General features: G+C 59.1%; 2 protein-coding genes across 4 annotated transcripts; both read left to right on the top strand.

The window, feature by feature from the left end:
• The first annotated feature begins 3,487 nt into the window (after positions 1–3,487).
• On the top strand, positions 3,488–10,851 carry MSL1 (MSL complex subunit 1). Its single transcript, XM_054649742.2, has 8 exons — positions 3,488–4,355; positions 6,910–7,133; positions 7,433–7,815; positions 8,495–8,559; positions 8,732–8,799; positions 9,053–9,177; positions 9,253–9,325; positions 9,463–10,851. Exons 1-8 carry the CDS (start codon positions 3,867–3,869, stop codon positions 9,551–9,553), a joined length of 1,518 nt encoding a protein of 505 aa, XP_054505717.2. The 5' UTR covers positions 3,488–3,866; the 3' UTR covers positions 9,554–10,851.
• A 158-nt stretch (positions 10,852–11,009) lies between these two features.
• Positions 11,010–22,732, top strand: CASC3 (CASC3 exon junction complex subunit). Of its 3 annotated transcripts, none has more exons than XR_013185329.1 (14): positions 11,010–11,317; positions 13,341–13,368; positions 13,659–13,696; positions 15,098–15,256; positions 15,333–15,484; positions 15,862–16,038; positions 16,252–16,937; positions 18,396–18,460; positions 18,636–18,750; positions 19,302–19,400; positions 19,944–20,158; positions 21,358–21,480; positions 21,644–22,189; positions 22,298–22,732. XR_013185329.1 is itself a non-coding variant. In XM_054649479.2 (14 exons), exons 1-13 carry the CDS (start codon positions 11,045–11,047, stop codon positions 21,677–21,679), a joined length of 2,166 nt encoding a protein of 721 aa, XP_054505454.2. In that variant the 5' UTR covers positions 11,010–11,044; the 3' UTR covers positions 21,680–21,720; positions 22,298–22,732. The 3 variants fall into 3 exon arrangements, 2 of the variants coding, with proteins under 2 accessions (XP_054505454.2, XP_054505453.2); XM_054649479.2 differs by having other exon boundaries at positions 21,644–21,720; XM_054649478.2 differs by lacking the exon at positions 21,644–22,189.
• Positions 22,733–24,335: the final 1,603 nt, after the last annotated feature.

Raw genomic sequence — 24,335 nt, 5'->3', positions numbered from 1 at the left:
TCTTGCTTATCACCCCCTCGGCCCCCACGCTGGACACCGGGGCTGACACGGGACAGGACCCCCAACCCTGCACCCCCAGCCCCACTTGAGCACCCCCAGAGCCACCGTGGGGCTGCAGCCGCCCTGTGGGTTTGGGGACACCGGGTCCAGCTGTGTCCCCGTGTCACCCTACGCACATCGAGCCTCAGTTTCCCCTTCCGTAACTGTGCTTTGGGGGGCAACCAGAGGTGCTGGGCGCCACCCAATTTGGGGGTCCTGCACCCCCGACCCCCCTTTCATGTGTCCCCACTGGGGGGAAGGGTGGGGCAGGACCCCCAGTGCTGCTGTGGGGGCCAGGAGAGTGCTTGGAGGGTCGGTTTTGGGGTGGTTTTGGGGTGTTTTCCTGCAGGGAGCAGCCCTGGCTCGGCCCCCGGCTCTTGGCTGGGGCAGCAGTTCCCGCTGCCAGATTTGTCCTCCCTCCCCGGGAACGGGAAAAATCGGGTAAACAAGGCATTCCTGGCCCCGGGCGGGGCACCCCATGGCAGGTGGGGGCACCCCAAGACAGGCGGGGACACCCCGCGGTGTCCTGGCACTGCGGAATGGGGCAGAGCAGTGTTGGGGTGCAGAGAGACCCCAGGAAGTGCAGGGTTTTGGGGTGCAGGGTTTGGGGATACAGGGACCCCCCAGGAGGGTGCAGGAGTGCAGGATTGGGGGGAGCAGGAGCGCACAGATCGGTGGACGTGCGGGATTTAGAGATGAATGCACCCCGGGAGGTTGCGGGGACCCCAAAGGAATGCAGGATCAGGGGGTGTAGGGACCCCATGAAGATTTAAGGGTGCAGGGCCACAGGAAAGGTGCATTGGGATAGAGTTTGGGAGTGCCAGGACCCCAGGCGGGTTCGGGGGCCCAGAAGTTGGGGTGATCCTGTGAAATGGGGGTCCAAAAGGGGGGCAGGACGCCTGGGGGAGGGGGGACCCCAGTGCGTTCATCATGCGGGGGGGTCTGAGGAGCACCCCCAGGGGGAGTAGCCATGGCAGGCGGGGATCCCTCTCACCTGCCCCAACCCCCAAGATCTCACTGATGTTTGTGCTGATGTTTGTGTTCCCTCTGCAGCCTTGGGACCCCACGGCGGGGGGGGCAAAGGGGGGTAGGGGGCGGGACAGCACCGGGAACTCCTTCAGCCTCCACATCCCCCACCTCAGACCCACCACCTGCGATCCCTCCTCCCCTTTCCCGTTCCGCCGTCACCCCATGTTTGACCTTCCCAAAAGTCAAACCTGGGAGGAAGTGGGGAGGGGGCCACCCCATTAGCCCCCCCCTCCAAACCCACAGGTCACAGAGAGGCCACGGCGCCGCGGCCAGCGGCCGGGTTGGCATCAGTGCCAGCCCATGTGAGCGGGCTCCCTCCTCCTCCTCCTCCTCTTCCTCCTCCTCCTCCTCCTCCTCTCGCGGGGAGCCCTCTCCATGCGCGTCACGTGGCGCTGGCATGTGCGCCCTGCTCCATTTTTAGCCCCAGCAGCCTCCCTGCTGCAGAGCCATGTGCGGGCGGGTGCCGGCCGGCACGTGGGCCTGCCGCAGCGGGCACCGGCACCGGCACCGGCACCGGCCCCGGCACCGGCACCGGCCCCGGCCCGGGCACGGCGGGGACACGGCACCCGTGTGTGCAGACAGGGACGTGTGTGTGTGTGTGTGTGTGTGTGTGTGTGTATGTGAGAGCACAGCCAGGCGTGTGTGCAAACATGGCTCTGTGTGTGTTTGAGCACTGCCATGTGTGTGAACATGGCTCTGTGTGTGTGTGTGTGTGTGTGAACATGACCACTTGTGTGAGTGTGCAAACATGGCTCTGTGTGTGTTTGAGCATTGTCATGCATGTGAACATTTTTCTGTGTGTGTCATCATGGTCACACATGTATAAACATGGCTCTATGTGTTTGTGTGTACATGGCTGTGTGTGTTGAGCACAGTCATGTATGAACATGGTAACGTGTGTGAATATGGCTCTGTGTGTGTGTGAGCACTGTCATGCATGTCAGCATGACTGTATGTGTGTCAGCATGGTCACACGTGTGTGAACATGGCTCTGTGTGTTTGAGCACAGTCATGTGTGAACATGGTAATGTGTGTGAACATGGCTCTGTGTGTGTGAACATGGCTCTGTGTATCAACCCGGTCATGTGTGTGCAAGCACAGACATGTACATGTGTGAGCACAGTGTGTGTGTGTGTGTGTGTGTGAGCACAGCCACACGTGTGTACAAACACAACACAGCCACACACATGTACAGCCAGGTTATGAATACAAGAACAGCCACACACGTGTGTAACACAGAGCCCACCATGGCTCTGTGTGTGTATGAGAATGGCCACACACGTGTGTAAACACAGATGTGTGTGTGTTTGAGCACAGCCACGCAGGGGGACAAACACTGCCACCCCTGCGGGTGACCACAATCACACGGGGGTGACAACCACAGCCCCCCCCGTGTCTGAACAACACCCACCCATGTGCACACGCTGCTGGCAGGGCTTGATGTGACCCATGGCACAGCAGAAACCTCGGAGGGGCTTCCCCAGTGCCACACGGCGGGGGTGGCACCGCCACTGTGACCCGGCCACCAGGAGCAGGGGCACCCTGACGCTGGCGGGGGGGTGGGTGAAGGGGGATCTCCCCCCGCGGGTGTTTGCGTGTCCCTGAACGCAGCTCTGCAGAGGGAGGCACGTCCCCCACGTGTCCCCTGTGCGTCCCCAGCACGTGCCACGCGTGTCCCCTGTGTGTCCCCGGTGACACGGCCCCGTGTGCTGCGGGAGGGGTGGAGTTTCAGCCGGGAGAGGGGGAAATGCTCCTCCGAGAGTGTTTGTGTGTGTGTGTACGTGTACATACATGTCGGTACGCGTCCATATGTGTGCCTGCAGTCCGGGCTGTGCGTGTGCATGCATGAGTGTGCATGAGTGTGCATATGTGTGCATGAGTGTGCATGAGCGTGCATGAGCGTGCATGAGCGTGCATGAGTGTGCTCCGGGACCGCAGTCGGGGGTGCTGAGCACGGGCTGCAGTGTCTGCGGGCTGCGCCTGTGCTGCAGCGGGGGCTGCGCTCGCTCGCTGCAGGGGGACACGCGTGTGCGTGTGTGTGTGCGTGTCCGTGCACGCACGAGTGTGCTGGGGCTGCAGCCTCTGCAGAGGGGGTGCTGCGGACTTTGTGTGTGTGTGTGTGTGTGTGTGTGTGTGCGCTCTTGCACACGTCCAGCAGGAACTGCAGAGCTCTGTGTGTGCATGGGGGGGGGTTCAGCCCCCGTGGGGGGGTGTGCGCCTACGGGGAGGTGCGGACCCCCAGAAGCACAGCACAGCTCGCCCATCCCCGGCCCTTCCCGCGTGGGGGGCTCGTAGCTCGGGGTCCCTTTGTGTGGTCCCGACGCCGCTCCGTGTCCCCTCCCGCCACGGGACCGGCCCGTGACCCGAGCCCCCCCCGTGGGGCGGGAAGCCGCTACCGCCACTCTCGGGGGCCCCCGAGCGGCCGCCCCCGGTACTGCGGCGCGGGACCCCCGCCTCACGCGTGTCCGCGTGTCGCGACCACCCCCCCCGCACCCCGGCCCGGCCCGGGGGGAGCGGCGCGGGTGGGCACCGCCCCGGGGGTCCCCAGGCGGGGACCGGCCCCGCTCCTCACCCCCGGGGATCCCACCGCCCCCACCGCCGCCGGCGCATGCGCGCCGAGCCCCGTTCGCCGGTACCCGGGGTCCCGTGCCCGGTACCGACCCCCGCCCCGCCGCCCCCCCGCGCGGCTCATCCCTGCGCGGGTCATCCCCGGGCCAGGGGCCGCTCCGCGCCGATGCCCCCGGCGCCCCCCGCGCCGCCGCCCCGCGGTGCCGGCGGGCGGTAACGGGGGCCCGGCCATGCGGTCCACGGCGTTCCGGGGGGGCGGGCGGCGGCGGCCCGAGGGGGCGGGCGGGGAGGAGGAGGAGGAGGAGGGGGAGGAGGGGGAGGAAGGCCCCGCTCCGCCGGCCCGGCGGCCCCGGGCCCCGCCGCCGCTGGGGGCACACACGGGCCGCGGCTGCGGGGTGGCGGAGCGGGAGCGGAGCGGGGCCGCGGCGGGGCCGGCGGCCGGCGGGGGCAGGGCCGCGGCGGGGGATGCGGGCGGGCTGCCCGGGGAGGCGGCGGCGGCGGGGCCGGGAGCGGGGCCGGGGCCGGGAGCGGGGCCCGCGGAGCCGGGGAAGCGGCGGCCCGCGGCCCGCGCAGCGATGGGCGCCGGCGGAGGGTCGCCCGGGCAGGCCGCCTGCCTGCGGCAGATCCTGCTGCTCCAGCTGGACCTGATCGAGCAGCAGCAGCAGCAGCTGCAGGCCAAGGAGCGGCAGATCGAGGAGCTCCGGGCCGAGCGCGACACGGTACGGCGGGGGAACGGAGCGGGGCGGGGGGGGGCGCACCGGGGGGAACGGGGAGGTGGGCGGGAATGCGGCGTGGAAGGGGTTAACTCCCGCCAAGGTTAACTCCTCCTTGGGTTTAACCCACCCCCCCCCAGATTGAACCCACTGCCCTGTGGGGTGACCCCCCCCCCCTCAGGGTTAATTCCCCTTTAGGTTTAACCTCCCTCAGGTTTACCCTCCCCACCATGGGGTGACCCCCACCCTAGGGTTAACCCCCTCTACGTTTAACGCCCTCCCATGGGGTGACTCCCCCTATGGGGCGATCCCCACTAGATTTAACCCCCCCCTAGCTTTAACACCCCCCCCGTAGAGTGATGCCACCTCCCTTTAGGGTTAATGGCTCCCCAACACCACCCAGGGGTCCCTGGGATTGTGGTAGAATTCTGCCCACCAACAGTAAAGTTCTCACACCCCGTGACACCCAAAGGGTTAATGCTGCCCCCCTTTTTGGGGGTTCATACCCCCCTTTTTTGGGGGTTACTACCACACTCTCTGGAGGTTAATACCCCCCTGTTTGGCGGTTGATTTCACTTCTCTTTTTTTTAATTCCGTCCCCTCAATGCTTAATTTACACCCTCCCCTTGTTGGGGTTAATACCCCCCTTATTGGGGCAATCCCCCCCCTTTTTGGGGGATGATTTCACCTCTTTTTTGGGGGTTAATTCGGTGCCCTCTTTGGGGGTTAATGGGCCCCCTTCTTTGGGGGTTAATTCTACCACCTCATTAAGGGTTAATTCTGCACTCTATGGGAGTTAATGGCCCCACCTTTGAGGGTTAATTCTTTGGGGTGAATGCCCCTTTCTCTTTAGGGGTTATTTCCACCTCTCTTTGGGGGTTAATTCCATCCCATTGAGGGTTAATGTCCACCCCTCTTTGGGGGTTAATTCTGCACCCCATGGCAGTTACTGCCCCCCTATTTGAGGGTTAACTCTGCTCCCTTCGAGGGTTAATGCCCCCCCCTTTTTGGGGGGTTAATGTCCCCCCATAAGGGTAAACGTCCAACCCCCTTGGGGGTTAATGTGCCCCTCATGGCAGTTAACCTGCTCCCCCCCTCCCCGTGGCACCCCAGGGGTTAATTCCCCCCCTCTTGGCTGTTAATGCCCCACATGTTCTCCCCTCGTGGGGGAGGCCCCTCGGGGGTTACCGTGCCTCCCTTTGGGGGTTCACCACCCCCGCTGGCATCCCAGGGGTTAATGGCCCCCCCCCCCCCCTTGGGTGTTACTGTTCTCCCCCCGTGGCACTCCAGGGGTTAATCCCCCCCTCTTTGAGAATTCCCTCACTGGGGGCATCTGGTACTCGGGGGGGGGGTTACAGAATCCCCCTGGGGGGGGTTAATGCCCCCCTCCCCAAAGGGTTAAACACAATTCTGCACCCCCATCCCACCCTGGGGGTCTCTGCCGACCGCAGGGCTGGGCTCCCCCCTTCGGGGTCGCGGGTGCCCCCGGGGGTCGCAGCCCCCCCCCAGACAAAGCGGCGGGGGCACAAAGGGCGGGGGCGGGGCGGGGGTTAACGGGCCGCCGCCCGTTACCGTGGCGACCGTGCGGGGGGTGAGGGGGGGAACCTTAAAGGGACCGCGTCACCGGGCGGGACACGGCCACAAGGGATGTCGCCTCTCGCTGCTGGGGCCACCTCGGGGATTTGGGGTCCATCACAGCCATGAGAGGCTGCCAGCCTTGGGGGGGGACACTGTGGGGTCCCCACAGCTGTGCTCCTCCTTCCCCCCCTACCCCCCCACCACGTGTGTCCTGTGTCACCCCAGAAATGCCATGTGTGCCCCCACCTGCGTTGTCCCCCCATGGGTGCTGTGTCACCCCACAGATGCTGAGTGTCCCCCCCACAGCCACGGGTCACCCCCCCCGCCAGCCCCACAGCCCTGTGGCTGTGTGCCACCAGCAGCAGTGGTGGCCATGCCCAGCTGCAGTGGCGGTGTCAGCAGTGGTGGCCCCGTTTGTGGCAGGAAGGACAGGGACACCCCACGTGGTGTCACCGCAGGCAATGCCGCGTCCCCCAACATGGAGGAGCCGCACTGTGGCAAGTCCGTCATGGGACTTGAGGGGCAGAGCCTCCCTGGGTGACACTGCTGGGGACATAGGACTGCCACACCCTGTGTGCACTGGGCTCTGCTCCCCAACGCTGGGCCCCCCACAGCCACACCTTTGGGAGGTGCTGTCCAAAACCAGTGCTGGGGATGGCTGGGGGCAGGTGACCATGGGCAGGGGAAACCAGGTGCTCTTTAAACCCACAGCTAATTGCAACCCCCTTTCTCCATCCTGCATCCTCAAGGAGGACACATAGAGGGTGGGACCCCCAAAATCTCTGCTTGCTGCTGCCCCATCTCTGGAAGTATTCCGGGCTGGGTTGGACAGGGTTTGGAACAGCTGGGATAGTGGAAGATGTCCTTGTAGCAGGAGAAGCAGACAGAGAGTGGCCATTTTGTGCCGTCCATTGGCAGCTGCCCTGGGGTGCCCAGGGGGTGACCCCAGCCCGAGGTGAGCCCTCTCCCCTCTGCCTTGCAGCTCCTGGCGCGCATCGAGCGCATGGAAAGGCGGGTGCAGCTGGTGAAGAAGGACAGCGAGCGGGAGAAGCACCGCATCTTCCAGGGCTTTGAGGTGGATGAGAAGCCTGAGGCAGAGGCCTGTGAGAAGCTGCCTCTGGAGTGTCCCCAGGAGCTGCTGGAGCCTCCCCCGACCCTGCAGCCCAAGCACTTCCCCTACGGCAGGAACGGGAAGGGGCATAAAAGGTACAGAGTGCACGGGGGGGCTGTGTGGGGAGGAGGGGGGACACTCCCTATGGCTTCACCTTTGAGGTGTTTGGAGAGGCCACCCAGTACCAGGAACACATCCCTGTGTCAAGGAGAACCTCAAGAAAGCCTGTGTGGGGAGTGCAGGGTCACAAAATCCTGGGGAAACCCCTCTGTAAATTGCTTAAATCTGGCCCTGGTGCAGCAACCCTGGTTTGGGGGTGCCAGGAGCCCCCCACAGCGTCCCTGGTGCAGGGCAAGGATCCATGTGCCCGGCTCAGCTCTTCTTCCTCCTGCAGGAAGCCAACATTTGGGAGCACAGAGAGGAAGACGCCTGTGAAAAAACTAGTGTCAGAATTCTCCAAAGTGAAGAGTAAAACTCCAAAACACTCCCCGGGGAAGGAGGAATCGGGCGGCTCCTTGGCTGAAACTGTTTGTAAACGAGAACTGCGGAGCCAAGAGACTCCGGAAAAAACCCGCTCGCTCCTGGAGACCCCACTGAGAGCATCAGCCCCACCCAAGGGTCCTGGCACTCACCCCAAGGAGAAAAGCTTTGTCAGTGAGGCCGACGACCTGCCCTACCTGTCCACCACAGAAATGTACCTGTGCCGCTGGCACCAGCCGCCCCCGTCGCCGCTGCCACTGCGGGAGCCTTCCCCCAAAAAGGAGGAGACTGTAGCAAGTAAGGATGGAGAGAATGATGGAGAAGCTGCTGGGCTCGGCCAGCCTGGGAACAGGGCTCAGCACCCTCATTCTGAATCTGGGAAAGGGCTCCCACATTCCCAAAGGGAGTGCCTGTGGTGGTGGAGAGGTGCCATGCTGCTGGCTTCTTCCACTGCGGTGGGTGCTGGCTCTGGGCTGTCCCAAATCTCTTCTTGGGCTCACCCCGCTCTGGGCAGGGCTCCTGGCTGGTGTCTGGTGGAGCAGCTTCCTGTAGGTGGGTGGGAAATGTGTCTATGGCTCATGCCACGGTGACACAGCACTGGGGTCACCTGCTGTCCCCAAATCCCAAAGCCCAGCGAGGTTGGTGCCAGCGCTGGGAACTGGGCTGTGCCAGGTGGCTCAGCACTGTGGCTCAGACAGAGCCTGGCACATGCCTGGGAGTGCCTCAGCTTTGCTTGTGTGCTTGGCTAAGGGGGTGGAGATCAGCTCTGCTGCCCTGTGGCTGGCTGGGGATGGGGGGTTGTCACATGGTTGTCAGCCAGATGTCCACTGCTGGCTCAGGATGGGGGTTTGGGGCATCCCAAGCCGTGCTCCAAGGAGAAGGATGGGCAGGAAGGGAGTGTGGAGGTGGTGGGATGGTGCAGAGGGTGGCTGTGGGGATTCTGGTGTGGGCTAACTCCCTTCTCCTTGTCCTGCAGTTCCGTCTTGGAGGGACCATGTCGTGGAGCCCCTGAGAGACCCCAACCCCTCGGACCTCCTGGAGGTATGTGAGCCATCAGTGGTGCCACATGGGGCTTTCCAGGCTGTGCCCCACTCCCAGAGCTGGTGGCATCTCATCCCCTCATCCAGCACAAAGCCCATCTGTGGCTGGGAGGCTGAGCTGGGGGGATCTGGCCCTGGGATGATGCACTGATCCCTGTCTGGTGTCATTGCAGAACCTGGACGACAGCGTCTTCTCCAAACGGCATGCAAAGCTGGAGCTGGATGAGAAACGAAGGAAAAGGTTGGAGCAAAGGGGGTCTGGAGTCCCAGTCTTACAGGGGAGGGTCCTGGGGTGTCACCTGGAGCAGGGGGCAGGGCAGGGTGCAGCTGGGATGGGCACCAGGAATGTTGCAGGAGGAGGGATGCTCTCACATCACTGGCAGCCAGTGCAGCCCTGTGATCACTCTCTCTCTGCTGAGGGAGGGGTTCTGGTCTCTGGGGGAGTGTGGCACTGCCCCACAGCTCCTCACTTTCCCAGCCATCCTCTTTTCCAGGTGGGACATCCAGCGGATCAGGGAACAGAGAATCCTACAGCGGCTGCAGCTCCGAATGTACAAAAGGAAAGGGATTCAGGAGTCGGAACCTGAAGTTACCTCATTTTTCCCTGAGCCAGATGATGGTGAGGCTTGGGAAGGGGGTGTCAGGGGTGGGGGTACAGGTTGGGGGTCTCACACTCTCTGGTGTCTCTCCACAGTGGAAAGTTTGCTCATCACCCCTTACCTGCCCGTTGTCGCCTTTGGCCGGCCCTTGCCCAAACTGACCCCACAGTGAGTACTGGGGGCGGGAGGGGATGGGGCTGGGGAGTGCCAGTGTCACTCCCAACAAGGCACCCTGCCCATTTTGGGTCTCGATGGTGCCATTTTGGGTCAGGATGGTGCTGCAGTGACACCAGCTGTGCCCACAGGAACTTCGAGCTGCCCTGGCTGGACGAGCGCAGCCGCTGCCGGCTGGAGGTGCAGAAGAAGCAGACACCACACCGGACCTGTCGGAAATAAGGGAGATCCTGAGAGCTCCAAACACCTCCAGGAGCTCCAACCACCTCCAGGAGCTCCGTCCTCAGGAGCTCTGAACACCTCTAAGGCAGCAGAAGCTCTGCCATCAGCGGGTCACCACCAGCTGCTGCCTGCTCCGTGCTGACGGATGGTTTCGTTCTTCTGCGATCCCAAGTTTTGTTCGTTTGGGTTTTGGAACGTTTCCCGGACTCATCCCCCGCACTGGCACCGCCTTCCCAGTGCCACCAGCCTGCAGCTCCACTCCTGGGGGCAGTGGGTGGATCCCAGCCCCATCCTTGAGTCCCCTGTGTGCCACCCCTGCACTCCACAGCCCGTGGCCTTGGGATCTGGGGCTCTCCCGTGTCCGGTGGGAGCACGGGGATGACCAGCACCAGATCCCGTGTCTGGGGGTGCCACATCCCCCGGGACTCACCCGCTGCTGCCTTCATGTTGTGTTTAGTTAGAGAGCAGGATAAACAGCGGATTGTGTTTGTTGGAGCCAGCTGGGAACTGGGAAGCGCCTGGGATTCTCTTTTGGGGAGGTTTTCCCCCCTCTTTGGTGGTTTTCCTCTCTGGAGTGGGGTTGGCGGGGGCAGAAGGGAGAGTTAAAAAGCAAAAATTTCCTTTTTTTTTTTTTTTTTTTGTGAAATAGAAACCCTGTGCGCACAATTTGGGGGGTTTTAATGGTTTTTTTAAAATGTAATTTAAATGTTTTGAGGCGGGCAAGGGGTTTGCTGTGAGGGGGGGCGATTATTGCCTGTCCGAGCCCCTGGGTGCTGCTGGACCCTCTTGGTGCTGGATGGGTGGGGAGGGGGCTCCATGGGTGGGGGCTCCATGTGTCCCTTTTCCTCTTTTTTCTCCCTATCTCCCTTTTTCCTCCTATCTTTTCCTTTTTCCTCACCTTCCCCCCCTTTTTCCACATTTTTTCCCCATTTTTTTCCCTCCCTACACTGAGCCTTGTGCCCCCCCAGTCTTACCCCCCACTGCCCCCCTCTCTATAATTAACCCCGAGCTTATTGAACGCCGAAAAACTCGTTTACAAAAAAAAAAAATTAGCAAAAAAAAAAACTTTAAGAAAAACAAACTTAAAAAAAAAACAAAAAACAACTTAAAAACCCGGAAATTGTTAAAAAAAATCGATAAAGTTCTAAAACCGCCGAGTTCTAAACAAACGTTACGGGGAGGGGGTGGGGTCATTCGCGGACACGCCCGCTCGCTGGTTTTATTTTATTATTTTTTATTGCTTTTCGTTGTTGGTTATATATTTTTTTTTCGTTGGTTTTTTTTTTTTTTTTTTTTTTTACAATAAACAAGGAAAAGGCCGCTGGGTGCTGATGATTTACCCGCCCTCGGGTGTGACGTCACTTCCGCGGGGCCGGTGACGTCACCGGCGCGCGCGGCGCGCGCCCCCTGGCGGGCGCGGTACCGGAAGACATTGGGAGGGGGGCGGCGGAGGCCGAGCGCGCGCCGTTCCCGTGGTGCCCCGCGGCCAAGATGGCGGACCGGCGGCGGCAGCGCGCCTCGCAGGACAGCGAGGACAGCGAGGGCTCGGCGGCCTCCGACAGCGCCGGGTCCGCTCCCGGTTCCCCCCGCTCCGCCCGCTCCCGCTCGGGATCCGGATCTCGCTCCCGTTCCCGGTCCGGCTCGCCCCGGCTGTCGCACCGCCCGCCGCGCGGCGCCGCGGGGGCCCTCGGAGCTGGGCCGCGGGGCCGAGGGGCTGAGAGCGCCGGTGGGGCCGGGGGGAAGAGCGCGGCCGAGTCGGAGTGTGTGAGTGAGGGGTTGGGGGCGCCTCGGGGATGGGGGGCTCGGGGGTTGGAGTGTGGCCGGGGGATGGTGAGGGGGGCTCGGGGACACTGAGCACTCTGGGGATGGCGGGGGGCTTGGGGACACTGAGGACCGTGGGGATGGCGGGGGGCTTGGGGAAACCGAGGAGCCTGGGGATGCCGGGGAGCTTGGGGACACTGAGGACCGTGGGGAGGGAGGGGGCTGAGGGGAAGGTTCTGGTGTCTGGGGGAATCAGGAGGAGGTTTGGGATCCTGGGGAAAGGAGGGAGGGGGCCCAAAGATGTTCCGGTGTCTGGGGGTCCCGAGGGGAAGGTAGGGGGTGGGACACTGAGGAACCAGGGCAGGGAGGGGGCTGAGAGAGCTTCTGGTCTCTAAGAGGGGCTGAGAGAGGGGTTCTGGTGTCTGAGGGGGGCAGAAAGAGGGGTTCTGCTCTCTAGGAAGGGCAGAGAGGGGTTCTGGTCTCTAAGGAGAGCGTAGAGAGGGGTTCTGGTCTTTGAGGGGGGCTAAGAGAAGGGTTCTGGTGTCCAGGGAGGGCTGAAAGATGGGTTCGGGTTTCTAGGGAGGGCCTTGGGGAGGAGTGAGAGACCTGGGGGGCTCTGCTGTTGGGGGGACTGCTGTTAGGACCTGCAGGGTGTGGGGACACTGGGGACAAAGTGGGGGGTGGAGAGCTGGAGGAACACCAGTCTGGGGAATTGGGGGAATGGCCTGAACCCCCCCAAAATGTGTGTGGGAGAGCTGGGCTGGAGCAGAACCCCAGGAGCAGGCTTTGCTCTGGCTCCCTGTGGCTGGATCTCCCCAGTCTGAGTTCCCATCCCTGTTCTTGGGGTGCTGTGCCTGTTCCTGGGGTCCCTGCAACAAGGGCGGGTGTGGGGTGGGTGCTGCTCTCTCCCCCCACTGTGCAGTTCTACTTTGCAGTTTCACATCCAGGTGCAATTCCCTCCTGGTTTGGGTTCTGCTGGTGGTTATTTCCAGCTCTTTCCTGTTTTAGGTTCCAGGGCTGGTTATTTCCAGCTCCCCCTGACTCCCTGGGTGTTTTTCTCTGGTGGTTTTGGGTTTATCTTGTCACCTTGGTCGGGTTGTTTGTGCTCTGGGGTTGTGTTTTTCTGTACAGTTGGGTTGATCTTTGTCTTCGTGCTGGAATCATGGAATGGTTTGGTTTGAAAGGAGCCTCAAAGCTCATCCAGTTCCACCTTCTACTTTGGGCAGGGAGCAATTTCCACTATCCCAGTTTAATCTAAGCCCTGTCCAACCTGCCCTTGGACACTTCCAAGGATGGGGCAGCCACAGCTTCTCTGGGCAGCAGTTTTACTGAGCACTTTTCCTTCTCTGAGCTGTTTGCTTCTTCCAGCCCCTTCCCTGAGCTGAGCCTCTGTTTGTTATTCCCTGTTCTTGCCCTTTCCCTGGCTCTTCGTTGCCAGGGCAGGGATCCTGGCTTCCCTGTCACTGTCACTCCATTCCCTGGAGACCCCCAACACCAACAGGCTGTACTATGCTCTCCATCTTCCCCTGCTGTCGCTGCTCTAGAAGGTTCTTGGAGCCTTAGAAAGGCTCCAGTTTGTTTCTTCTTGGTCACTGGAGCTGAACTTCCAAGGGTGGATGCAATAGGCTCAGGGCCAGACCTTGCTGTTATCATGTATGGGATGCTGGGTATTAGGAGAAATGGACATTAGGACAAAAGAACAGCTGTTAGGAAAAGGTATTAGGGTAGTAGATACTAAGAAAATACATTCTGAGGGAATTTTTCTTCATGGAAGGGGTGGTCAGGCACTGGCCCAGGCTGCCCAATTCCCTGAAGTGTACAAAAACTGTGGATGTGGCTTTTGGGGACGTGGTTTAGTGGTAACTTGGGGCTGGTGTTTGTTGAAGGTTGGACTTGATCTTAAAGACCTTTTCCAATCTCAACAATTCCATTATTCTGTGTTTTTATGAATCCATGATTCCATGTTGCTAGGACCTGGCTGCTGCCCTCCCCTGCTCTAACAGCCCTCACTTTTCTCTCTCTGCAGGAAAGTGAGGATGGCATCGAAGGAGATGGTGAGTGATGGCTCTTGGGCAGGGTTGTTTGTGTGCAAAAAAGTAAAAACCAGACAAAACAGCTTTTCCAACAACCCTGTGGTTGTTGCCATGCCAAATATCCATTTGTAACAGCAGGCAAATGTGGGACAGTGGACAGTGTCCCAAACTCTTCCCTGCTCCCCATAGCTGGCTGTGGCATTGATCCAGGGTGCTGCTGGCATCCAAATTCCCTTTGGGAAGGGTTTGGTGCCATGGCAGAGGAGCCATGCCCAGCCCTGCCCTGACCCCACTCCTCTCCCTCCCCACAGCTGTGCTCTCTGACTACGAAAGCGCCGAGGACTCGGAGGTAAGGGTGACCCCTGTCCTGCTGAGCCCCTGATTCCCGTGGAATTTCAGCACAAACCCAGTTTGTGTCCTTGGATCCCTTCCCTCTGTCTCCTGAGGAAATGGCCTCCCCCACTCCCAGCCCCTGGCACTGGGACCAGTGTCACTGTGCTGCTGGGGAGGGTGCAGGGCCAGTATGTGCAAGGGAAAAACCCTCCTGGCTCCTCACACTGGGAACTGGATTTGCCATGGCCAAGAAGGGCGTGGGAGGAGTGTGGGATGCTTGTTGGGTTTTAATTAGTTGGAATTCAAAAGCAAAGTGGTGGTTGGGAGCATCCCAGGGGCTTCCCTCTGTTCTGAGGGAGCAGCTGGAAGAGGAATGCACTTTGGGAATTAGGGGGTGCTAAAGGAATCCCATCCCACCCGTGCCTGGGGGGCTGCAGGTTCCCCTGGATTTTTAGTTCAGAACTCTAAAGTTTGAGATTTACAAGGAGTTTCGAGAAGTTCTAGTGTCTTAAGAATTATAGTGAAGGCTTTCTAAGGAAAATCCATCTGTGTTTTGGGAATCTTGAGGGAAACAGTGGCTAGAGACTATCCAAACCACCAGGCAGAGGAAATCCAAGCTGTTTTTTTGGGAATTAATCTCAGTTTAGGAATTAATCTATGGCATTAACAAGGAAGGAGCTCTGCAGGCTGCAGAGGTGCTGGGGCAGCTTCCAGAGCTCTTCCAGCCTGGAATCCCGCGTGGAGGCTCCCAGTGGCAGCGGGGTTGTTGCATCACTGCCTTGCCAGGATGACTCTGTTCCTGTACCTAAAAATAATGCCCAGCTTGGGCTTCCCCAGCGTAAACACCGGGAGCAGCCGATGTGCAAGGGCTGTGTTGAAAGAGGAAAATGGAGCAGGGTTTGGTTAATCACCCCGAGCTATTTTTAGTTCGGCTCCAGCCTCCGGAGGCTCCTGGGGGTGAAACCAGGTCATGCTCCTGAGCAGAGTGAGTCAGCTGAGGAACTCCAGGGAATTTGGAAACGTGGCCCTGGCTGGATCCAGGCCCTCAGTGTGGAAGGAAGGGCCTGAGATCACCAGTCTTCCCAGTCTGCAGGAGCCTTTTTGGAGTGGTGGGATGTCACATCTTTGTGGGGCAGCTGATCCCAGCTCCATTCCAGAAAACCTGTTGGATCCTCTCTCTCTTTGGAGAAGTTGTGTTTAACCTTTGCTTTTCCTCTAAAAGCATGGGGATAGGAAGAATTTTAGGAGCTAATCATCTGCTCTGGAAGACTCATGTCTAACAGCTGGAGCAGGGATCTGACTCCAGAACTGAGGGAATTTCTGGGCAGTCTGTTGCTGGATCTGACTCCAGATTTAGGGAGATTCCTGGCAGATCTCTTGGTAACGGAGCACATTTGAGTCACTGGGTGTCTCCCAGGCAGAGGAAGAGGATTACAGCGAGGAAGAAAGCTCCAAGGTGGAGCTGAAGCAGGACAGCAACGATTCCTGCGAGTCGGCGGCCAGAGGGGAGAAGGGCAGTGAGAAGGTGGATGCCAAGGGAGCGGTGACGGGCGAGCGGCAGAGCGGGGATGGGCAGGTGGGTGTCCCACGGCTCCGGGCTGGGGGCTGGCAGCAGGACTGCTGCAGTGGTGAGAGCTCCCTGCTTCTGACAGGAGAGCACCGAGCCTGTGGAGAAGAAAGTTGGGAAGAAGGTTCCCAAGCACCTGGATGACGATGAGGATCGCAAGAACCCGGCGTACATCCCACGCAAGGGGCTCTTCTTTGAGCACGACCTCCGAGGGCAGACGCAGGAGGAGGAGGTCAGGTATGTGAGTGTCCCCCTGGGGCTCTAGGAGGGACAGGCCAGCTTCCAGGTCAGCCTCTGGCAGCAGGGCTCCTTGCTTCAGTGGGATGCACTGGGAAGTCTGTGCTTCCATTACCTGCCAGGACACTTCAGCTCTTTGTTTTGAAGGAGAGATGCACAAAACCCGCTTGTGCCAGGCACCAGTGACTCTTCCAGCTGCTTTTCCCAAATAGCAGAGGGTCACCAGCAGCTGCTGGGCAGGAGGAGCAGGAGGAAGGAGGGATGCTGCCTCCTGTGCCTTCCCTGCCCCAGGAATGCTCAGGCTCTGTATGGAACTGCTCGAAACTGCCACATCTTGACCTTACAGCCCCTTGCTCCTCCCTGTGTCCCTTTTCCAGGCCAAAGGGTCGTCAGCGGAAGCTGTGGAAGGACGAGGGGCGCTGGGAACATGACAAGTTCCGTGAGGATGAGCAGGCCCCCAAGACCAGGCAGGAGCTGATTGCTCTGTATGGGTACGACATCCGCTCAGCCCACAACCCCGACGACATCAAACCCCGCAGGATGCGCAAGCCACGGTGAGCCCCAGAGTCCCACCGGGGCCTGGATTGTCCTGGGGAGAGGGACCAGGACTGGAGATGCAAAGAGGGAAAGCTCAGTCACGTGGGACCATGTTCCTGGGGTTTCTAGATGTGCATACTGGGAAGGTGTTCCCTGACACAAGTGATTCTTCCCACCCAGGGGTTTCTTTCTATTGAATTATTCTATTTTTCTCTATTTTTCTCCCTCAGCTTTGGCAGTCCCCCTCAGCGAGACCCCAACTGGTCCAACGAGAGGCCCCCCAAGCCCCCAAGGCACCAGGGTGCCAAGAGCCCCTCGGCTCCCCCACGGCCCTACAACAGCCGCAGCTCTGGCAGCGCTGGCAGGATGCCCCCTGCCAGGAACTACCCCAGGATGGGGGGCTACAAGGACACCCGTCCAGGCTACCGAGCTTCAGAGGCCACTGTCCTGCACAGGAACGGGGAACAAGCCAAGCAGGAGGGTGGCTACCGTGGGAAGCACGCAGAGCAGAGCCCATCCAGGGACACGTCCCCTGAGTTGGAGGTGGGACATGTCCATGGCAGCCCTGGGAAGGAGGAGGGGGCTCTGGAAAACCAAGCCACGGGTGCTGATGCTGTGCAGCCACCACCGGACAGACCAGTGGAGAAGAAATCTTATTCCCGGGCAAGAAGGACCAGAGTCAAGGCTGGGGAGGCAGGGAAGCTGGCAGAGGAGGTGCCTGCTTCTGAGGGGCTGGCTCCTGTGATTCCAAAAGCCACGCCAGCTGAGACCTCCCCCACACCAGCCAAGAGCAATTGGGAGTCACCAGTGGAATCCAGCGTGGATGGACTTGAGCAGGAGATGACCCAGATGAACCTGACAGAGCAGAACTGGAGCCCGGGGCAGTCCCAGTTCATCCCGCCCCGGGAGCTGAGGGGTAAGTGGGAGCAGCCTCCTGGTTTTCCAGCAGCCCAGTGCCTCCTGATCTGTGCAGCTGGTCAGAGCTGAGCTGTCTCTGTCCAAGCCCTGTCCCAGGGTGGGTGCACAGTGGCAGTTTCTGCTGGGAAAGTGCTGCAGTATGGATACAACAGAGAAAAAGGGAAATTAAACATTTTTGTGTAGGTGAATGGAATTAGGGCTGGGAAGGATAGAAGGGATCCTTTCCCTGTGGTGTGAATCACAGCAAGACTGACCCCTGCTGCAGGAGAGCACGAGATAAGGATCAATAATTGGCTCTGTGATGTCCTGCTCAGAGCTGAAAGGAACTTCTTCCTGTTTATCAGCTCATTTCCTGGCACTGGGATTTGGTTATCAATAGCCAAGGCCTGGCAGGGATTGGCAAATCCCTTTGTGCCTGGGAGGAGGGAGGGACATGGGACAGAGTAACTCTGGTGCCAGCTGAGGACAGTTCCATTGCACATCCACAGAGAGGTCATCCAGGTATAATTATCCCTTTGCAGAATTAGAGTCTGTGCTGGGAAGTGTCAGAATGCTTCCCGAGGGGAGTAAAACTGGAGCAAGGAGAAGGAAGCGACTTGGCTGCTTTCATAAGTGTCTGTGAGGTTGAGGTCATGGACCCAGAAGTCATTTGGTACTGGTGGCACTGTGAAGTCTGTGAGAACAGACCCCTGGACAGGCTGGAAACATCACAGTGGGATGAGAATTCAAAAGTGATGGGATTGTCTGGTTTAGGGTTTTTTTTTAATGCACAAAAATGAAGCATCTTCCCCAGTTTCCCACAGGCCAGCTCTTGGCTGCAGGTACACAGTCATGTTCTGCTGTGAGAAGGATGATGACTCTGCTGTCCCTTTTTTGTCCCTAGCAGAGGAGGGATGAATTATTCTGGGAAGCATTTGGCTCCCATCCGTCCATTCTGTATCCCTCTGTCAGTGATCCATGAGCACTTCCGGGGTTTGTTTGACCCATTTTCACTCCCTTGGAATCACCTGTGGTCACCTTGGCATTGTAATTTTAAGCCATGGTTTAAAATTCCCTTTGCTATGAATTCACATGGATTCAGTTTGCTGTTGGAATCCAAAGGAGCCTGTGATAAAAGTGTTTACACCCTGCAGCTACAGGTCCCACATGGATCCTTGATCCATCTGGAAGAGATCTGAGTCTCAGCAGACACAGAGCTCAGAGCAAGACCTGAGTTTCAAGCTGTGGATTTAGTTTTGAAACAGGATTTAGGCATTACTGAGCACCTTGAATAAATGTACAGCGACAAAGCAGCCTCTAATTTATCCCAAAATATTTAAAATCACCGAGGCCATGAAGTCCAAAGGTTCCACGTCATGGGAGCGGGAGCTGAGCTGCAGCCATGCCCCCGGGTGAGGCAGCTCCAGCCTGGGAACCAGCACAAATCACAGTAATAACCAGTCTGTTCCTTCCTCAGGTATTCCCAACCATGTGCACGTGGGAACTGGGCCAGCACCGCAGTTTAACCGGATGGAGGAGATGGTAACGCGTGACTCGCACACGGGCTCTCATTCCCTCGGCCTTGTGCTAATTACAGGCTCTTGATGCCTCAGCCTTTCCCTTGGGGGGGTGTTTGGGGGTGACCCAGGGGAGGTTTGGGGGTCAGGGGTGTGGGGTGGGTGCCCCACAGCCCCCCCTGACCCCTGGACTCTCACAGGCAGTGCCGGGGGGGCGTGTGAAGCGCTACTCATCGCAGCGGCAGAGACCCCCCGTGCCAGAGCCCGCGCCCCCCATGCACATCAGCATCGTGGAAGGGCACTACTATGACCCACGTGAGTGTTTCCTTCCTGCTCCTGTGGCTCCATGTGATCCCTGCTCCATGTGAGCAACTGGGGAGCAAGGATCTCCCCATTTCTTTCGGGGCTGGAACTGTGTCTTCTCTTGTGTTTGTTGTGTCCTCTTATACAGTGTCTCAAAGGCAGCTGGGAGCCTGCCTGGTTGTGTTCAAACCTGTGGAATTATCCTCAGAGTTATCCCCTCTCTGTGCCAGGGCTCTTAGGACACCCCAATTCTTCCTGAGAATTGGGATTAAAATTGAATTTTAAATCAGGTCTTTGACGTTTGAGCATGGGGAGAACAGAACTGGGGATGGATTAGGAATTCCCTCCAGCATTTAAAGTGTTAGAGAAGAAATTCCCTGCGTATTTTCCTGCTTTCTAAAGGGAGTAGGAGGCTTTTCTTTAGGGAGCATGTCCCATCTGTGAGCCCTGGAGCCTCTGTGTGCTGTGGGAGCCCTCAGGGCAGGCTGGGCTGTGTGTGCCCAGCTGCAGGGGACTGAAATTCCATGGAGCTTTTCCTCACAGCCTGTCATGTGTTGTTGCAGTACAATTCCAGGGACCAATCTACGCCCACGGTGAGAACCCAGCCCCGCTGCCGCCCCAAGGGATGATTGTGCAGCCGGAGATGCACCTCCCTCATCCAGGTGAGGAGCCAGTGGGACACCCCTGGACTCGGGGAACAGAGAACTCTGCTCTCCCACAGCCTCTATCACAGAGAGGAATCCATTTTCCCTAATTTCTACAACATGGAAGAGACCTGCTCCCTCCTGCAGTGAGGCTGAACCGGTATCAGTTTTAATAAAAGAAAAAATAGATGTTTCTGGAGCTTCCAGCCAGTGCAGGACAAGGGGAGCTGAACCTTTGGCAGCTCCCAGCTGGATGTTTGCAGGTCCCTGTGGGGCCTCAGCAGGCTGGGCCGCTCCCTTCCGTGGGCACTGGGCTGGTTCCTCACTCCCTGGCCCTGTAGCTCAGGAAAAAGCAGAACTGGGAGCTGTCTAACACGTTCTCTGCTTGCCCACACAAATTGTTTCCTGCAGTGGAGTTGCCGTGGGGCCACATCTGGTTCCGCTGAATCCGGACCTGGGGAGGGGGCTGTGTTCTGCTGCTCTGTGTCCCTCCCCAGCAGGGAGCAGAGCATGCTCCTTCCTGCTGCTACCCAGGGACGCTCTTTTTTGGGTCACCTCCAGGTTTACACCCCCACCAGACGCCCCCTGCCATGGCAAACCCCGGCCTGTACCCCCCAGCAGTGTCCATGCCCCCGGGGCAGCCCCCGCCGCAGCAGCTGCTCACTCCGACTTACTTCTCGGCCCCTGGAGTGATGAATTTTGGGAATCCTGGCTACCCCTACCCCCCTGGAGCTCTGCCCCCTCCGCCCCCTCCTCATCTCTATTCCAACACGCAGGTAAGCCGGGTGCGCCGTGGCTCCTCCCCAGGCAGGAGCAGGTGGGATGGTGTGGGGTGTGGGATGTGGGGTGTGAGGTGTTCCTGGGAGAGGATGTGCAACAGCTCCATGGGGAAAGGCTGCTGGAATCCCAGAAAGGATTGTTCTCATGGCTGCTGTGCAGCTCCCTGAGTGTGGCAGGCACTGGGTGGAATCCTGTCCTGGGGGGTGTGGAATTGAGGTGTTCCTTTATGGAACAGGGAGACAGCCCCTCCAGGGCCCTGCTGAGCCAAGGATACCTTGGGAATGGCTTTGGAAGTCAGTTCTGTTTGAGATAGAGGCTGGGAACTGGCTGGTGTGAGCAGCATGGGCATGGATTTTCATGCTCCATAGCCCAGCTTGGTATCTAAGGTCACTGCTAGGCTGTGAGGAGGCAGATTGGATTGGGTCCCTGAGGAGGCAGATCAGACCAGATCCTGCAGGGACATGGGTCAGATTCCTCTGAGGAGGCAGATCAGACCAGATCCCTGAGGAGGCAGATCAGTTCACATCCCTGAGGAGGCAAATCAGACCAGATCCTGCAGGGACATGGGTCAGATTCCTCTGAGGAGGCAGATCAGATCAGATCCCTGAGAAGACAGATTGGATTGGATATCTCTGAGGATCAGACCCTGTGAGGAGGCAGATAGACCTAATCCCTGAGGAGACAGATGAGACCAGATCCTTGAAAAGGCAGATGAGACCAGAGCAGACCAGATCCTGGTGCCGTGGTGGCTGGAGCAGGGCTGACAGGCTGTGACTGGAGCAGGGCTGACACGCCGTGGAAGGCTGGAGAGCTGCATGTTCTCTGAGCTCCCAGCCATCCCTGCCCTTCCCACTGCTCCAGCTCATCCTGGCAGGACCTCACCCTGCTCTGAGGGCAGTTTCCCCCGAGGCTGCAGGGCTGGATGTGCAGGGGAGCTGTGTCCAGACAGAAAAGCTGCTGTTGGGAAGTTCAGGCATTCCATGGACTGCAGGGTGAAGGAATCCCACCTGCACAGGCTGTGTCCTGTCCCTGCTGGAGCTGGGGGACATTGATGAGGGGTGGGGACACACAAGGAGCTTTGGAGGCTGATCTCTGGGGGGCACAGCCCCTCTTGGCTCTGGCTGGGGGCTGCTGGGTGCCAGGAGGGGCTCACAGGGCCCCCCAGCCCAGAGCTCTGATCCTGCTGCTCCTGCAGGCGCAGTCCCAGGTGTATGGGGGGGTCACCTACTACAACACTGTCCAGCAGCAGGTGCAGCCCAAGCCCTCCCCGCCCCGCCGGACGTCCCAGCCTGTGACCATCAAGCCACCCCCTCCAGAGGTACCATCCCCTCACCTTTGCTCCTTGTGTGTGTGTGTGTGTGATCTCACTGGTTTGTGTGTGTGAGGCTGCAGTTTCCTCTCCCATCCCCAAAAAAATAACATTGTTCTTTTGTAAGGGGAAATCTTAAACTGTCTCATCTCTGACCTATCCCAAACCTCAGCTTCTCGTTGCAGGTGGTAAGCAGGGCTCCAGTTAATTTGAGTTACTTAAATCTTTAAAACTAAAACCACGTAAAAAGTAAGTCTAAAGTTGACTCTTTTTTATTTTATTTGTTCAGGGTAGAAAACAGGACGATTTTGAGAGGGAAAAATCCAGCCCTGGCTGGAGGAGCTAGGAGGCAGGGAGTTCTCTGGAAGGATAAACATTGAGAACTCAGCAGATAATTCAGGCAGTAGAGTTAAAGGTTTTTCAGGATGTGAGTGCTTCCCTGTGCTGGGAGTGATCTCCTTGCTCCAGTGCTGTGAGCTGTGCATGTGTGAGCGTGCTGGAATGCCATGTGTGTTTTTGGTTTCCCTTTCCATATCTTCTTCATGTATGGCAGCCAAGCAAGCCCAGACCCGGGCAGACATGTGCTGGTGGGTTCCTGTACATGGGGAGGGCTGAGAAGCAAATTGTCTGATGGAGGGGCCCTGGAAAGGCCTCGTGATGGAAAAATCTGGAACCATGAGGAGAAGTTGGCACAGGGGGGCTGGTTGTGCCCAGAGAGGTGGGTGGGGTGATTGCTGGCAAGACCCAGCCATAGCACTGTTCCCCCCATGTAGGGGTTTGGGGGGCCCTAAACCTCTGCTGCTCTTCCCTCTTTCCCCCCTCCCAGGACAGCAAAGGTGAAAAATCAAAGGAGAGGAGCAACACGTAGGGACACAGCCACAGGAATCCCAGCACCAGACTCAGCCCCTCGGCAAGGAGGAAGGCTGCTCCTTGGAATGGCTCCTTCCCTGCGTGGAGGTGAGGCAGCAGGATGAGCCACCTGCACTGTGCTCAGGACCAGGCACTTCCCCCATGGCCTGAGCAGTGCCTTCCCAAAATCCATCTTGCTGCTGCCCACTCCCCTTCTCCCCCGTGCTGGGGCCGCCAAAGAACCAATCCCTGAGTCGGTCCTTGGCCACAAGTTCTCCCAACTTCTCCCCGTTACTAAACGTTCCTCGCTCCCTCCTGGGATGTCAAACTCTGCTGGCTTGATCGTGGTCTCTGTTTTTATTTAAGGAATGAAGCAGCTCCTTCAGTAAAGCTGATTTGTTTCTTTTGGGTATTTTGTTTTTATTTGTTTGGGTAAGCAGCAGTGACATTCCCCCCACCCCAGTTCATTCTTCTTCTCAATTCTCTTTTCAATTAGCAAGTTGGTTTCTGCCACTTTTGGAGCAGGGGAAGGGCAATGGAGCCGTGGGAAGCTGTCAGGAATGCACTGCCTGGGCAGGAACCACTTAACTTAGGAGCTCCTCCTGATTCTTTTCCCAACAAAACTTGGTAACTGGTGTGTGTGTGAGCTCTCAGGTGGGAATCCACAGGGTGACCCCCATCCCTGCCACCCCCAGCAGCACAAGGGGATGTTTCCACCCTCCCTTTGCCAAATCCACAGAAAAAGGGGGAGGTTTGTGGGCACCCAGCACCCCGACGCTGCCCGAGCAGCCCAGCCAGCACCCAAACCAGCTCGGCAGGGCCAGGTTTGCTCCCAGCACTTGGGTGTTGCTGCTGGGGCTGTGGAGGGTGTTGGAACCCGCCCCAACGCACCGGGCTGGGCTCCGGCCTCACAAGGAAAGCACCTCAGCCCTGCTCCAGCTCCTGCCTCACTTCCCCACAGCAGCCTTGTGTCCCCTTTGGGACTCCTGACCCCACGGGGTCACTGTCACCGCAGCTGTGCCACTCTGTCCTGGCTGGCTCTGGTGTGCGGCAGTGCTGCCGCTCCTCATCCCGCATCCCTCCGGCCCCGCTCCCGCTCCGGCTTGGCCACGTCCTCGCAGCCATTTGCAAATTGCATTAGGAAACTTGGCAGGGCCGGCTGCTGATTCCTGCCCATTCCTGCCGGTTCCTGCTGCTCTCCTGAGCACGTGCCGGGACGCCGTGGGGACGCGCCAGTTGCTGGCTGAGGGGGACGGCACCGAGCAAGAGGTGGCTCGGCCACCCCGTCCCCATCTGTGGCCAGGATGAGGGACCAGAACCCACCTGCTCATTCTCTGTGTGGATCCCTCATCCATGCCTGGCTCTCCAGCAGAAATTCCTTCTCTGTATGATGTTTGTGACTCCGTGACCTTTTGTGTCTTGTTTCAGCCACCAAAGCAGAATCCCCTCATCTTTTAGATGTCATTGACACATTGGTTACACAACTGAAATCCTGGACCTTATACCTCCATCCCGAGGTTTTGGTGTTACTTGGATTCCAGTCGTGTGGGATGCACATTTAACAGCTTTGTTAGCAGACAGCTCTTGTGTGTCCTTCCTGGGGCTGAGACCCACAGGGACAGCGTCCACCTGAGCTTCCCTGGCAGGACCAGTTGCCACCTCTGCTGTCTCCCATGAGCTGCTCCCTCCCCAGGGGCCATTCTCCCTTCCCAGGAGCCACTCTGCTCTTCCTAGGTACAGCTCTGCCCTTCTCAGGAGCTCACAGTGGGACTGAAATTGCAGCTCTGCTGTGCCTGGCACCAGCCGCCCTCACTCCCACATCTCTGAAAGCAGCTGCCACCCATCCCCAGCCCAGCTCTGCCCCACTAGCGGGGCTGGAGGGAGCCCCTTGTCTGTCTGGGGGCTGATGTGAGCCCCCTCCTCTCCCCCAGCCTCCCTGGCTCACGGGGAAGCACCAACTGTTGTGTTGGTGGTGCAGGAGCTGCCGCCTGCGCGTTTGTGCCGCGCTGCCTCCG

Source organism: Agelaius phoeniceus, chromosome 26 (assembly GCF_051311805.1).
Source record: "Agelaius phoeniceus isolate bAgePho1 chromosome 26, bAgePho1.hap1, whole genome shotgun sequence".
NCBI classification, from domain to species: Eukaryota; Metazoa; Chordata; class Aves; order Passeriformes; family Icteridae; genus Agelaius; species Agelaius phoeniceus.
This window is presented reverse-complemented; position numbering and strand designations above follow the sequence as displayed.